General features: G+C 36.4%; 1 protein-coding gene and 1 pseudogene across 4 annotated transcripts in view; one reads left to right on the top strand and one right to left on the bottom strand.

The window, feature by feature from the left end:
- The window catches only part of CTCF (CCCTC-binding factor), a 41213-nt gene that overhangs the window by 16062 nt on the left and 8606 nt on the right, over positions 1–16545 (bottom strand). For 3 of the 4 annotated variants that reach the window (XM_011380482.2, XM_011380480.2, XM_011380483.2), the window contains 2 exons: positions 749–1538; positions 233–403 (listed from right to left, as the gene is read on the bottom strand). In XM_011380482.2, coding sequence (XP_011378784.1) covers positions 233–403; positions 749–1529 — 952 coding nt within the window. In that variant the 5' untranslated portion in view covers positions 1530–1538. Of the gene's footprint in view, positions 1–232; positions 404–748; positions 1539–5385; positions 5547–16545 lie in introns of all 4 variants that reach the window. The other variant, XM_011380481.2, reaches the window with a different exon arrangement.
- On the top strand, positions 12643–12761 carry LOC111731731 (annotated as a pseudogene).

Below are 16545 nucleotides of genomic sequence, written 5' to 3'. Positions count from 1 at the left end.
ATAATCTTTTTCTGGATCACCATCCTTATATAATTGGGGTTATTTTCCAATAAATTTTCTTTACATTTGCTTATAACTAAGCCTATGTGCCTACGAGACATCAAGATTACAAAAAGGATACCATAAGATAGAACAAAAATCTTTCTTAACTTCCCACTGGAACCAACCTGATACTTAAAACCCACGTTTTAACCTTTGCTATACTATAGTCCCCAACATTCTTATCCAGCACCTGTGTGTGTATTAAGGTGATTCCTCAGGAGGGTAACTGTTCTGAATGCCCTGCCACAGAGATGGCACTTGTGTGGTCTCTCGTCAGTATGACTTTTCATGTGACGATCCAAATTTGAACGCCGTGGACAAGTATAACTGCAAAGCTCACACTGGAATGTCTTCTTTACACCTATATGCAAAATAAAACACTTACTTGTTGTAGGGTTAAAAGTGTTAAGATTAATCTTAATCTTAAGTTTCTACAAATATATTTTATTAGTCTTTTACAAATAAACTCAACCTAAATCACATTGTCACATTATTTCACGCCACTAATATATTTTCTTCTTTCTCTTCAGGACTTAAAAGGTACTCCATCTGGAAAAAATTCATTCAGACTGGCTAAAAAAGGTAGTACCCACATCATGATCTTTAAAAAAGAAATCTGTTTTAATATAAAATAATCTGCATATGCACTGTTATGTGCTTTATTCCAAATTGGTTTTATGAGAGTATAATGGATAAATCATTTTACCTTTCTTCTTAATTTTTGTTGGTTTTGGAGGCTTCATGTTACCAACCACTTTCTCTGCATTAACCTCTGACAGCAGACCCTCCTGCTGTTCTTCCTCAAAATCATAGACAGATACATCCACATCTTTGCCCTCTTCTGTGTAACGCAGTTTGCTTTTTTTGGTTTTCTTTGTTTTTTTGGCTGGTGGCTGATAGTCTGGGTCTTTTTGCCAACTAGGATCTTCCTGAGGCGGAAGTTCCCCTTGCTCTAGTGTCTCTACCTCTCCATTGGCCCCCACTTTCACCACTTGAAACCCTTCAGGCAAAGGTAAGGTGTGACATATCATAGGTTCACTTTCTGCAAGGCCCTCTTTAGACACTTCATTCTCATAAGCCCCCTGAAGTTCATCTACCGAAGTGGTAGCAACAGGTACAGTCACAGGAACAGGTACTTGAACAAGCTGAAGTTCTCCTATGTTTATGGGCTGTTCCTCCATATTTACAACTTGCAAGGTTATGATCTGGGTATCGTCCACAGCAGCCTCTGCTTCTGGAGCCACTGTACCCTCCATTACTTCAGTCTTCATCTGAAGAAGGGTAGGATCCAGCTGTTCCATCATTACCATCTGTACACTGCTATTGACATCCTGGACCACCTCACCCCCATCAGTCTGGTTCTGGGGTAGGTGGCAAGCGTCTTCTTCCTGGCCCCCTTCCCGGCGTCTCTGGTAAGTCTTTCTCTCCTTTCCTTTAATGAAAGTTTCAGACTCCTCCACAATGGCTTCAACCGCCTCACCTTCCATTTCCCCTTCCTTTATTAAGGGAGAACAAAGATTGTTATTTAAAATAAAGTTGTCTAAATGAAGATATATACATTTTCAAGCAAAAAAAAAAAAAAATCCCTGATGAATTAGGCATCAATAGTTAATATTACAAAAAGACATAACAGATATTACATCTCCTGAAGGAAGAACAAAACATCACCTCTAAAGCAGTCTTGCCAAACAAAACAAAAAAATCTGAAACTAATATAGCCTCGATCCAACTACCAATTAACAGGAAACTGGTGACAGAGGATGTTAAATTACACTACAGGGATGAAATTAGTGAAATCCAGACTGAAGGAAACTGTGCAGTATATCACAAGGAGAAAAAATTGGAAGGAAAGAGGGAGAACCTGCAGATAAGTGGTTCTCAACTTGGGGTGGGTGTGTGACTAGCAGCCAGTGGCAGAGGCTAGAGATGTTACTAAACATCCCGTAATGCACAAGTCAGTCCTCCACAACAAAGTATTACTGGGTCCCCAAACGTCAATAGTGCTAAGGTTGAGAAATCCTGATATAGACAAAAGACACTTAAAAGATACAGCAATCAATCACGATGTATAGATCTTCTTTGGATCCTGATTCAAACCAACAAATGATTAAATATATAACATAAGACAATCAGAGTCAATTCTGGATCTCTGATAATAAAGATTAACAAAACCAGTTTAAATGCTATACATTTCTTATAATTTTGTATAAAAACACTTACTGAGGCACTCGCTATTTCTACCTAAATTATAACTTAGAAAATATATTATCATAGTGTTTTTTTCACTTTTGCTTGTAGCTACCAAACAACACCATCTCCTGCGTCATACCATGAACTTGATATTTGTTATCTCTCTCCTTTATAAAGCCATGAGTTCCTTGAGGACAGGAACCATGTATAGCAAGTAGTTTTAACTCTTTCTTTAGCACTGTGATCAAGTTGGTAAGTACTCAATAAATACTAACTGAATATATAATAAACAGAAAAAAAAAAAATCAGTCAATTTATATAGTTTCTGGCTCTTAAGTCTTGTGAGTACTACGAGTACCCAGATACTTAAGTGTAAGATAGGTCTGAAAAATTATCTAATTGATAGCAATAATATGAGTTAACAAAAACTGCAAGGATATACAAGGCTAATTCAAAATTAAAATTTAAAGTGTTTTGTATTCTTGCCCTAGTCTCAAACAAAGCTTTTGCTACTTAAGCGGCATGTTTCTCCAGTTCTCTGGGCACCTTAACATTGTACCCATGCTAAGAGTCAGAGTAGGTTCTTAGTCCAAGAACACCTGAAAGGCAGCACAAAGACCACAGAGGGTGGGCAAGGCCTGGTCCTGCATTAGAGTTACTGTCTAACAAAGAAGAAAATAGGTATAATGGCTTAAGGTAAAAGCTAGATTTGGAGAGCCCTACCTAATCAGGAGTGAGATCAAGATGCTTCATAAATGTGTATTTAAATGAAACCCTGAAACATGGGTGGCAGGATACTGAGAGGCAGAGTGATGTGTATTTTGCAGGGAAGGGGTTGTACCCTTACATAGAATAAATATGAGGGAACTGATTATGAGAAAGAACAAAAGCTGGCTTAAAGCGTAGGACAGAGAAAAGGGTAAAAAGAGATAGGAGAAAGATGTGTTGGTTGTGGCCACTGTTTGGACTTATCTGACAAAATAGGAAGACTATACTGGTTGGCACTGGGAAACTGCATACTGCTTTCTGGGCAGGGGAAATTAAGATTTACTATATTCACAAAGAATAGTGCTTGATTTCCACAAGAAAGTGTGTCTCTTTATCTGTAAAAGGGAGAGATGCATGATACATGTAATATCCCTCTGGCTTTCAAGGCCCCTCATTATCTAACTTCAGATAACCTATTCGAATTTATGACTTGTTGCTCTTTAGCCATTACTTTTCTCTGAATGTGTCTGCTGATAAAATAACCACACTATTTTGCATTTACATTTTTCTCAAAATGATCCATTTCCCCAGCTGGCTTGTGAAGTCACTGAGGGCAAAAGCCAGGCTTGAAGCAACCTACATTTCTGGACAGATTCAGCAAACCCCACCATCTGCACGGAAAAAAATCAAGGCTGATGGAAAACCTCGTGGGTTGCTGGACTGTCAGTCTGATTTGTTCTGCTATTACCCTCTTTCATTAATCCCTTGTTCTCAACAACCAAGAGGGAAATACTACAATGCTCAAGCAAAGGCCTCTTACTAGAAGTTTCATTAACATTAGGTCAAATATAACAAAATGCTACTGTACAAGGTGAGGGTCCAGGAACATTAAGAGTGCTTTATAATTTGACTATAAATAAAAAATGTCTGATCATTGATGTGCTACCATTTTTATTACAAGATTTTTTTTATTTCTGATAATGAAAGACTACTTTAGGCATGATTCTAACTCTAATTACTTTTATGTAAGCAATACTGTTCACATGGATTATTCTTGGAGTAGGAATGCTCTACACTAGCACTATCCAACAGAAATATATATGGAAGTCACATGTGTAATTTAAAATTTTCTAGTAGCCATATTGAAAAAGTCAAAAGAAACAGGTGAAATTTTAGTAATTTATTTTATTTAACCCAATATGTCCAAATTATTATCATTTCAAAATATAACCAATATAAAAAGTTAGTGAGATAGTTTAATAGTCTTTTTCATTATAAGCCTTTGAAATCTGGTATATATTTTATACTTTATAACACGCCTCAATTTGAACTAGTCACACTGTAGGTCCTCAACAGTCACATGTGGCTGGCTAGGGGCTACCATACTGGACAGCACAGATTTATACTTCTGTTGCTCAAAGTACGGTCTGAGAACCAGGAGCACTGGCATAAACTTGGAACTTGTTAGAAACACAGAAACTTTAGGCCCCCCACATGACCCATAGTTCCATTTACTAGATCCCGAAGTTGAGTTTATGTATCCAAGAAGTACTACTTTGTACTATTACTCTTCACACATTAAAAAAAAAATGTTTTCCAGAACACAAAGGTCTCAAAATTAGTATCCCAGCAAAGATCCAACTCCAAATGTTGGAGTGAGGGAACAAAGAAAAAGCCCCATCCACCCATCCACCTTGTGACATTCTTGGGAAAAGTAACAAAGGACAAAGAACAAAAATTCACAAGCTGTAAATGCTAATGCTGGCTCTGCCAGAAAATCACTACCTAATCCCCAGGCTATTTAGATACATTCTCTGTAATAAAATTTGTGGAGAAAAAAACAGGTAATCTCTGAGCTACGTGGGGTTGTACAGCATACAACAATTTGGAACACAGAAAAATCCATCTTGTCCATCTTGAGAACTTAAAAGTCCAACCAAAAAGAGGTCAGGAAATTATAAGCCGGGTAGAAAAGAATTAGTACAAAGAAGTATAAATTGAAACCAATAGTGTTGCCAGGGAGTTGAACTGAAAGAGTATTCTCTCTCACTGTGAACACATGGCATAAGGTCCATGAACATCTACATCTCCTCAGGGTCTTAGAGCAGTAGCTTCTATTTTTATAAAGAAAAATTAGACACAAAGTAAGTGAGCCATCTTTCTTCCATGCACTCCTTAGAAATCTCACTGCATTCCCTCAAGCTGTGGGTAACTTTACCTAACTTCCTCCAGAAGGGAGTCTCTTCTCAGAATCAATAACCTAATAAACTAGACAAGGTCTCTTTCCCCACTCCTTGGGGACTGTGTTCTCCCAGCTGTGTCACCACTCCCGCAACCCTCTTATCTCTGACTTATCTCCACCATTCCGCTATGGACTCAGATCTGCCTCCTGCTTCCACTCAGTTTCTCTGAGACAGAGACAAAGAGAGAGACAGACAGACTCACTCTCAGATTCTCTGCCTCTTTCCTTGCTTGAGTCAGCCATGTTTTCTAAGTTTTGTAAAATCTTCTTGTGGATCAACACCCTAAAAGGAGGTTTACATTTACTTCCCGGACACAACTTTTTATTCCAGATTATCAAAGTATGTTAGTTTATTTGTAGAAATCTGAAAAATGAAGCACATAAAAATTTTATTAAAAGTTGTTCATAATTTCTATACCTAATAACCAAGCACACTCTGGTGTTGTCTCAGTGCTTCCCTCTTATGGATATATATTTTTTATGTAGATACTATATTATACATATAATTTGCATACATTTGTATATGGCTCTGCTCTCCTATTTTAAGAAATTGTCCTTGCCAAAAAGGACTCCACTCCCTCCTTAGCTCTCTGTGGTCCTTCTATTTGGTCCACAAGCACCACTCACCAAGAACCACACCACTAACACGAAGGCCTTCCCCTCATCCTCAACCTCAAGTTTCTCTGGCATCTAACAGTACAAAACTCATATTCCTCCTTCAACAGCCTCTTTTCTCTCTTGGCTCCTGCCTTTCTTAGATCTCCTCCCTTGCCTCTGAGAGCTCTGCTCTGTAGCCTTTCTCTGTAGCCTTTTTTACTTCAGCTATCTCTACACAGAGGTCTTTCAAATCCACACATGCATCTCAGTTTTACTGCCTAAAGGATGTCTCTACGTGGATGTTTGTCTGTCATCTTTGACTCGATGGCATTGGATGAGGAATAAAGAAACCTGAACTCTAGTACTAATCTATTACTAATCAACCAAATGAACTTGCCAAAGCAGGTTAGTCCTCTGAGCCGCAGTATCACACATAAAATGGAACTCCGAAGACCAGATCCTTCCTGTATTTTCTATCATCTTGGTGAAAAAGTGAAGCTTAGGAATACATTTTTTTAATCATTCGAGTTCTGGGTAGAAGGTGAGCAGGAGAAGGTTCCTTCAGACTAAAGCAGGGTGATCCTTGCATCAGGGGATGAGAGGGTTGGAAGAGAGGAAAACTAGCCCCAAAACATCCTCCCGAGTGGGAGGATGCAGAGGTCTAGCCTCCAACGCAGAGGACTCTGAGGGCCGCTCATGCTCCTAGACCACTAGTGTGGCCTGCATCCTTGGGGAGCCTGCTTGATCAGCCCTGTCTTCTTGCTTCAGCTTGTTCTCTGCCAGCTCTATGTTGCTCAAATCTTTCCCATCTTAAAACTCCCCTTAACTCCACCTGACCATTTAGCATCTGCCATCTCTCTATTCCCTCCATGCTCAACCCTACACTTGCTGTCTCCATTCCTTTATTTCTCTTCCAAGCCTCAGTTCACCAATCTGGTTTCTGTTCCTTAATACTCTGAATTCCTCTGAGGCCAGCAAATCCAAGACACTTTTCTATCCTTATCTGACTTGACCTCTCTGTGGAATTCAGCATTCTCTTCCAGGCTTCATCTCAGAATTATGCCAAACTATCAGATTATTTGGTATACCTGAATCACATGGCCTTATCCTCTACAGAACTGCTTTCACCAAGTTTTGTTTTGGCATTATGCCCTTGGTTTACACTAAAAGATATGGGGGAGAAATTTCATTTGGGGTTACATGCTTGGAAAAGCTTTTCTTCAACTAAGGAATTTTTTCTTTTCATTGTTAAGACCTATGTAATAGGATTGTGTTACTATTTTTTTAGTTGGTCACACATTGAACCATTTTTTCCCTCTCAAACTGTGTAGTAATAACTTTCTATTCTAATTGGTATTTTCTGGAGTTTTGACTTCATGTAATTTATTATTTGTATTTTCTATACATTTCTTTAAATTCCTTTTCAAACAAGGTGGGCTATAAATAAACATGAAATTGTATACAGTATACATAAATATATAGACAATAGGAAATACAGAAAAAATGACAAAGTTATACCATTCTTAAACATAACAAAATAAAAATAACCTCCACCCAAAATATGCAGACCTATCTGAAGATTACAAAACTCTTCCAGGAGGCATAAAAGACCTCACTAAATAGAGACAAACATTGTAAAGATGTTAATTCTTTCTATTTTATATAAAGTAATTTAAAAAAATCTGTCTGAAAAACAAACAAGATATTGACTATAACAATAAAATTTTTTAAAAATGAAGGTAACCTTTCATTTCCAAACGCATTACAAAGCCACAATAATACAGTATAGTACTGTCACTATCACAGACAACTTAAACATGAGAATTCAGAACAACTTCCTAGCATATAAAAAGTTGTCATTTTAAATTAGGGGCAAAAGAGGATTATTTCATAAAAGGTACCAAAAAAACTGTTTAGAAAACACTGTGTTATATCTTTAATCCATCAGGAATATATTGTTGTCTATGAGACAGACATTAATGACCAAACCAAACAAAAACAATAAAACCCAAAACCTTAAAAAAAAAAGATATAGGTGAATAGCCTTTGATTTCAGAATGAGGAAGGTTCTGTGCTTAGATGCATAGGTAATAGAAGCCAGAGGAAATTGCTAAGATTTTGACCACCTTAAAGTTAAAAAAACAACAACTTATATATATAACAAAGGATTAATATCCTTACTATATAAGTAATTTAAAAATTTATAAGAAAAAGACGAACAGCAAAAGAGAACACTGGGCAAAGGACACAAATAGATAACTCAAGAAATACAAATGGCAGATGAATTAAAAAAAACACAACTGAATTTCCTTAACACTAAAAGAAATGCAGATTAAAATAATGTGACGGTATTTTATCTATTAAATACTGTTTACTGCTAAGCCTGTTTTAAAGGATAATCCCCAATGTTGGTCATGGTGCAGTGAAATCAGCAAGGGAACTGGTGATATGAATGGGGTATTTTAAAAATATTCTAATTGTAATCCAGTAATCTCACTTCAGACCTTATGCCCAGAAATAATCTGAGATGAATACCAAGATTACAAGAACATTATCAATCAAAATGAATGATACAGCTACAAAATGGAATATTATACAGACATTACAAATCACGTTTTAATGTAATACTCAGCATGAGGAAAATACTTGTTCCATATTTTAGAAGGAATACAAAATAATAATAAAAAAAGGAGAAGCAGAATGGAATAGTCATTAAGAACTTAGGCAAAAAAAAAAAAAAAAAAAGAGAGAGAGCTTAGGCTTTTCAGTTAGAGACCTGCATCCCAATTCTGGTTCTTCTATTTACTACCAGTGTGATCTAGAGTGAGATATGCCACCTCTCTGTGCCTCTATTTCCTTTTCTACAAAACAGAGATAATAATGGTATGCACTTTGGAGTCTGTCATAAAGATTAAATAAAACAAATCATGCGTGCACGCACAGAACCTAGCTGCTATGCTCCTCCATTTCCTTATAGGGCACCCCAGGAAGCAATGAATACGTGTTAGGTGAACAAATATAGGACATTTCAGTTTCCTAGACTCAATCACAAGCCCTAGATAAACATTCCCCACAAAAATGACTTATTTGATAAACTACTGAATTTCTGTAGGATGAGGGCAGCAACCAGTTGATAGAACCAGCTGACTGACCCAAAGCAGGGATGAAAGAGGAAATGAAGAGCCCAAAAGGAACAGAACAGCCTCCCAAGCTGGTCTCTCTTACTAGTCTGTCCAGCATATCACTGCCAGACTAACTCTTCCTGAAATGAGGTGCGAAAAATGCATAATGACTGAGGCTTACTGAATCAATGCCAAGTTCTTCAGCTTTACTCCCAGAGCTCTGTACAATTTGTTCCCATCCTTTCTACACATCCAACCTTACCTTTTAGGCATCTTCCACACAAGACATACTATCTTGTCCCCTCTCAGCTCAAGCCATCCCCTAAATCAGTCTTCTCAACCTTGACCAATGCAGATGGACCTCAAGTTTTTTTTTTTTTTTTTCCCCCACTGTAGTATATTGTTCTATGTCTGGGTCTTTCCTCCAAATAGACTATTATCTTAACAATAAAGGCAGGAACTATGTTATGTCTTTTACTTCTGTATCCTCTATAGCAATGAATACAAAACAGTAAACAGAAGACATTCAATATTGGTGACACTGTCAAACAAAATATGTACAAATGGTTCCCGTACATGACAAGAGCAGGAAGGGAACATAGAAAAACAAAACACTGTTCATATGCTATGTGGAAGCTTAACTATATGAGTGTATTTTTATTAATAAGTTTGTGTCAGAGGAAAATAAAAAATCCTAACGGAATTATAGGTCAAATTTTTAAAAAAATCTTGTCATGTAAAAATAAAAGCTAATTGTGAATATACTAATTTTCGAAGACATTAAGACAGTAATTTGTCACCATTTATATAGCTATATAGCAAATATGTCAGGTATTTCCCAGAGAAAAACAACCAAAATAACCTTTAATATTTACCACTGCAGAGTTTAGTCATTTGGGGATATTGGTTATTATAAAATATACATGTACTAAGAATAATACATGTGTACTGAGAATAAGATAGTAGAGAAGGACAATTTCCAGGAGTATTTTATAAACAAAACCACAACTTTTTAAATATACTATTAAAAACCCCAACTTATTTATGGAGCAGATCAGAAATCTGTCTACACTCTTGGGAAGAAATAGTACCCCCAAGTCCCCAGAAGCTTCCATAACCCCAGCCATTCTGAAACAATCTACCATGAAGGTCACCTAACAACTCGCCTGATTCAGACTGCTCAATACAAAACCATTAGACATCATTAGAAGGCAGAGAGAAGAGGAGATACCCTGTAGCTTTCTCTTTTCCAGAGTTTTAAATTAGAAGAATGTATTACCCAGAAGACTGAAAAACCTAGTTCAGCACTGACTGTAGGGAACATTAAGTGCCATTATGAAAGGGGAAAAAAGGAATTAAAGATAATCAGTTTCTTCTTAGAATGAAAGGAAATCCTAAGAGAATTTTATTAGACAGAGGCATTAGTAAAAAAGAATAAAAATTATTACCCTTCTGGAACAAATGTTAGGTTTAAAAAGTCAAATAAAATAACTATTTTACTCTATGTCTGAAAATATATACACCATCATCTTAAGAGCTTAAAAGACAGCAAAACAAAATATCATGACCATTAATAGCTGTGAATGAGTACCAGGAAACTTGCAGACTACAATAAAGAATGGGGAGGAGCTGGGTGGAAAGGATGACTCAGTCTGAGAAGCAGAAAAATATTAGTGACCATTTATTTCACAGTGATAGGAAACAGAAGTAGCCTTTATCTAAAGTAGTACTCACCTAACTCAGTCACATATACAACCCCATTTCCCTGTTCTGTGCCATTAATTTTAAAAAGAACATTTGGGGCAATTTTTTTTTTTAAAGAATTAAAAGGGAAATAAAATAGCTCTTAAGTTAAAAAAAGTTAAGAGCATTCCACTTTTTTGTTGTTGTTATTCAGTCCCTTCTCCCTAATTGTTAATATTAAAAGGTAGTCAAAACAATTATCCTAACAGCTACTTGAAAAAAAATATTTAAGGAGCTTTGAATCTAGGAAATACATCCTAATAAAATATTTGTAATGGCAACACAGTGAAACTACCACAGAAAGAGGTGAAAGAGTTCTTTTGCAGGAGGGCTTCAAAGAGAGGAAGAGCTAAAGCTAGACATTCATTCAAGGGTAAAATGAACCCTGCTAGGCAGACTACAGTAGAGAGCAGCATCCTAGCAGAGAAAACAGTATATGGAAAAAACTTATTAGAGGAATTACACAAATTTTGTGCAAAAATATTCAATGTAACTGAGTGGAAATGTACTAAACCATCTCAAATTTGTTATTGTATCCTGGTTTCAGGGGCCATGTTCTCGCTCAAGGGTAGCCTGTTTATTTCACTTGTTGAACATTCACAACTGAAACAGAAGACAAAGCTTATCTGGGAGTCAACTTGCTAGTGCTACTGCACTGATTGGAGGCTGCCTCTCAAGCATATGCTGTCCCTCTCTGCTTTCTATAGCCTGAATAACACTTTTGCTGGCATACGGCAACCTAATGCCTCACTTCCTTGACTATATCCCTGAAAGCAGTTCAGAGTTACACTGTCTTTGGAGCAGTCCTACAGTCTTTTATCACTGGGAATAGCAGAAAGGGTGGGAATCTGTGACAAGTCTATCACCTTGAATAAATGTTATAAAAAGGAATAAATCTCTCTCTCTCTCTCACACACACACACACACGCACAGTAGAATTTAGACATCTAATAGGAAATAGATGGACTTTGGGGCACATTCTACCTGGGCAGTGGTTCCCAAACCTGGTTGGTATCAGAATCACCTGGTGAGCTTTTAAATACATAGATCCCAGAGATTCTGATTCATTAGGTCCAGAGTGGGAGAGACTTTATTTCAAAACGTCCCCAGGGTGGCTCCATAGTATAATGGTTAGCACATCTGCTTTATATGCAGAAGGTCCTGGGTTCGTGGCTCACCAGACCATACCCCGGGTGCGCCAAGCCCCAGGTGCATGCCGTGAGTGTGTGGGGGGAGACACCCCACCTTCAGAGATCCAGTTCTTAAAAGAGAAACGGCAACATCCAAAGGTCAGGGGTGGAGGTGGAAGGGAGAGGGTGGAATTAAAGAGAAAACAAACAAACAAACAAAAGTCCTCAGATGATTCTGATACAAAATCTCTGCTGACTGTGGCTTAGAAGTGACTGACCTAAAATACAATAGTTATTCATCCTAAATATAGGTCTACATAAATCCAAGCTACTCAAATACTCACGATTCTCTACTATGAGAATGTCTGGTTCGTTCTTTAAAACAAATAACTTTTGCTTATGAAAATAAATCTACAATGTCTATCTCAAAACTAACATGATTCCCATAAGCAGTAATGGAATGTATAATTCAAGAAAAAAGTTCTAAGGTTTAACCTCTATTATGGATACCATTAATACCAAAGCTCTCTCTAGATGGTATGGCATAAACTCAACACATGGCAGAAGGAAAAAGGAAAAAAAAAGAGAAATGGACTATAATAACAGAGTGAACTCATGCTTTGCAATGTGTTATCAGTGACCATGTGACCACTGCTCTAGTGTCTCTATAACCCCATACTCATGAAGGCTATTTGGTAGAATAAAGACAATTTTTATTTGTTAAATGGTGTCCCTATAAGGTCAATGTTAAATTAGGAGCCGACAGCTTAAATTTAACAATGCACACCTGTACCAAAGGCATAATAATGGCAATAAAAAATGGCAACACATCTTGTCTTTGAATAAAGATCAAGAAATAGTTATATCAGTCTACGGCCTTACTACCCTGAATAAGCCTGATCCCGTCTGAACTCGGAAGCTAAGCAGGGTTGGGCCTGGTTAGTATTTGTATGGGAGACCACCTAGGAAGATCAGGTGCTATAGGCATAAAAAATAAAAAAAAATAAGGGACCATAAGCTGACAAGGTCCTTGCAATCTGTGAGGTCAAACAAGAGTTGCCTTGCCTAAAAATTAAAAAAAAAAAAAAAAAGAAAAAGAAAGAAAAAAACAGTTATATCAAAAAAAAGTAAGGTATCTTTAATGAGTAAACTGTATAGTAGCATAAAATATGGACAATAGTTAAAGTGTTATTCCATAGACAGAACAAAAGAAATCTGAAAAAGGATATACACGTATAGGAACAAAGACACACAGAAGTTTCAACAACAAAAGAAACAATGTTACTTTGAATATCAGATTATGAAAACAAGTAATCATCAATTTGGTTACTCCTTAGAAATATGGAAACAAATATAGGGAAAAAGGAAATACAGTAGCTTGATCAAAAAATTAGAGGGGGATTATATATTTATAAAAGGAGAGAAGGAACAAAGGCCCTGTCTGACAAGGAGCCAGAAAGAAAAAAAAATTATAAAATTTATTCCCAAGAGGAAATCAAGTCACTATTATTTTATAGTCTCAACATATACTTACGACAAAAAATTTTAAGTAGAAGTAGAAAGTTACAAGACATAAATAAAACAGAAACACAAGAAATACTAAAACAATTGAGAGTATCCTCTATTATTAAGAATAGTTGTGTATCATACCTCTGTGAATATAAAATACCTGTATCTGCTTTACGATAGTGAATATGCTATGCTAGGGTTTACCTAAACAAGTAAAAAGCAGTGGGCAGAAATAATCTATAAATTTCAGTGGTTCAAATGGACTATACTAAAAATAGAGGTGCTAACTAACACCAGCCTCCAAGGATTGTCTGTTCTTATCACAGAGGAATCACTAAAGGATTCTGAAAAAGTCCTGGGTTATCCAGAAAGAGATAAATAAGCTCAACAGTCTTGGTATTAGATACCAAGGCTTTAATATCAGTGACAGCCAGAACCTATTCATACTTTGTACATATGGATAAACTTTAAAGTTGGTGATGGTATTTAAAAAAATTCTGACAAATACATACTGAAAATCTTGTGTCAGTGCATAGGTATAGTATACTTGAGGGCAGTAATGTATACTCTCCATGTTGTTTTTGTATACCATTTTGCCTCTTAGCTTTATTTGTAAAATGAGGGGAGTGCCAGATGACTTCTAGCTTTAACAGCCTATGTATTTTTTACATTACCATTAGAAAAATTCCTATAGGTAAGAAGAGAATAAGGATCACCACTTTTCACCTAAAAAAAAAAAAAAAATCAGACTGACAATTTTAACAGCTGCATATAGTGAGGCTGTATACAAGAGTGAAGGAAAAGATGGTTTTCTAGCTTTGCAGTCCCCTTGTCTGTAACCCAGAAATCAGGCAGAAGTCTCTGAAACCTATTTAGATGAAGATGGCTAATGTATACCAACCACTCTGTTGAGTGGCACTTATATCTGAAGTCCAAGAATTTTAGAGAAATTCCTGTCAGGCAAAATGCTATAAACATAAGATACAATCTACCTGACTGGCTCTGTTCTCCCTCCATTAGTTTATGTTTTAAACCAGAAGGCTGCTCAAAGTCAAGGTATAACCACTGTTTGCATAACTCCCCACCCACTGCACAGAGCATTAAGATAGCAGCTTTTTTCTTCAAAAGCCCTCACTAACCTAGGACATTCTAGGACTCTATTTCCTCCTTCCTTGTTGGGAAAGCTAGTGTATCATCTACCTCTTTCAAAATAAGAAACAGAAGATTTAGTTTCAGTGTAAAAAATTCTTAGCAATAAATAGCTATATACTTGACAGGATAATCTCCTTAGCCATTAGCTAAGATGTATACTTATCTAGAAGTCCTAAATCAGCAACTATCTACTACTGAGAATATTCGAAAATAGGATCAAAAAAGGATTCAGAATAGATTAGGAAAAAAAAAAAAGACATTTCGAAATCTATTCTCTCAAATTTAAAATTAACTTGGCTCTCACTCAAAGTCAATTTACTCTTGTCAGAAATAATTCAAACAATGAGGAATAAGAGAGGCAAAAAGCTAGAGCCAACAACAAGAAACTAAGGTCCTCAAAGAAAAAGGTTAGAAAACTTAACATCCAGCAATAAGAGAAGTACGTTCCCAGTAATTTGAAGTAAAAAAGGTATCTAACAGGGATAATGTTCATTAACATATAACATGAAGAAGGTTATAAAAGAAGATGGATAGGATTCCAAATTAGTTTAACAAAATAAAACTAGACAAACAGCGATTCTAGTGAATTTAGCGATTCAGCTGGCATTACACCTTGCCTGGACCAGTGCAATGGCCTCCAACTAGTTTCCCTGCTTCTCCTATTGCTCCCTTATCACCCATTTTTTCACAGTGGCCGTAACTTTCTAAAATGTAAACTCATTCTCAGCAAGGACACTTCCCTTCTGAAACCTCTCATGCAAAACTCTTAGGCTGAAGTCTAAACCCTTTCACTAGGCCTACAGGGTACTGCAGGGGGCCCTATCAACAGATCTGTGTCCAGCCTCATACACTCTGCTCTAATCATACCAAACTGCTTTCAATAGCAGAACATTTTAGGTTTCTCTTCTGCTGCTTCTCAGTCTTTGTACATGCATTTCTTCTTCTACGAATACACAAGCAATTCAACTCCTACAAATTTACCCAACAGACATTAGTATATGTGCCTTAAGAGCTATATGCAAGGATATCCACTAGAGTATCTTTCTCTAACAGCGAAAGACTGAAAAACAAATCAAATGTCCAGAACATGTATAGCATATTAATTGTGATTTTTAAAAAAGATACACAAATAAATGTTTATATATACATAGCATTTTCTCTGGAAGGGTATAAAAAAAAAAACTGGTAATATTTATTACATCTGGGGAAGAAAACTGAGGAATCAGAGGTGGATAGTTATCACTTTTCACCATTACCATTTTGTACTGTTTGAAATATTTCTCCCCATGTGCTTATATTGAATGTGATAATCATAGAACACTGGCATAGCACAATTACATTTTGTTTTAAAAAGTGTATTATATGTACATGCCCATTCATAAAAGCATAGGAAAAAACCCAAAAGGGAGCACACCAAACTATTATTAGTGTTTATCTCTGAGGAAAGAAATTAAAAAGGTTCTTTAGATTCTAGCATTATTCTACAATTACTAGATTTTTCCAAAGAATAAAACTAAACTTTACTTGGATGATACAAAAAAGTTTAAGACCAAGTTTAAGTGAGGAAAGTTGTAAGAATTATCTCTGCAACTTCAATTCCCTCTAACGCTTAGGCAGATATATGGCTGCCAGTACCCTCCTCCTGTTACTCTTCCTCATACCTGCACTTCTGCAAGCGTTGTAGCAAGGCTCTCCAATCCACCCAAGAAGTTTAGACTTTACTGCCAGAGTAAATTAGGCAAAAATTCCTTTTATTTCGTTATATTTATCAGAAAGCTTCTGTGTACCAGATTCTTTTCTTTTTAAAAATTATATAAAAATTGTATAAAAAGAATAAATTGTAAGTTGCCAGAAGCAGGGAGTGGGGGTGGGAGAAGTGGGTGAAGGAGGTATAAATTTAAAGAAAAAAAAAAAAAGAATCTTAACAGATGTGACATAACTTCATTGAAGGGAGTTGGGGAAACATTTACTTAAGTAACTTAGAAAATGAGTAGAGACTGTAAGACTAAGGACTAAAAGAACTATACATAAGTACTCTACTGTAGTTAATAAAGTCATTTCCTGTGGAAGTGTAGGTTAACAATTCTGATACCACTATACATGTATACTG

Source organism: Pteropus vampyrus, unplaced genomic scaffold (genome assembly GCF_000151845.1).
Source record: "Pteropus vampyrus isolate Shadow unplaced genomic scaffold, Pvam_2.0 Scaffold394, whole genome shotgun sequence".
Lineage (NCBI taxonomy): Eukaryota > Metazoa > Chordata > Mammalia > Chiroptera > Pteropodidae > Pteropus > Pteropus vampyrus.
Note: the sequence above shows the minus strand (reverse complement) of the source record. Positions and strands in the feature narration are given on the sequence as shown.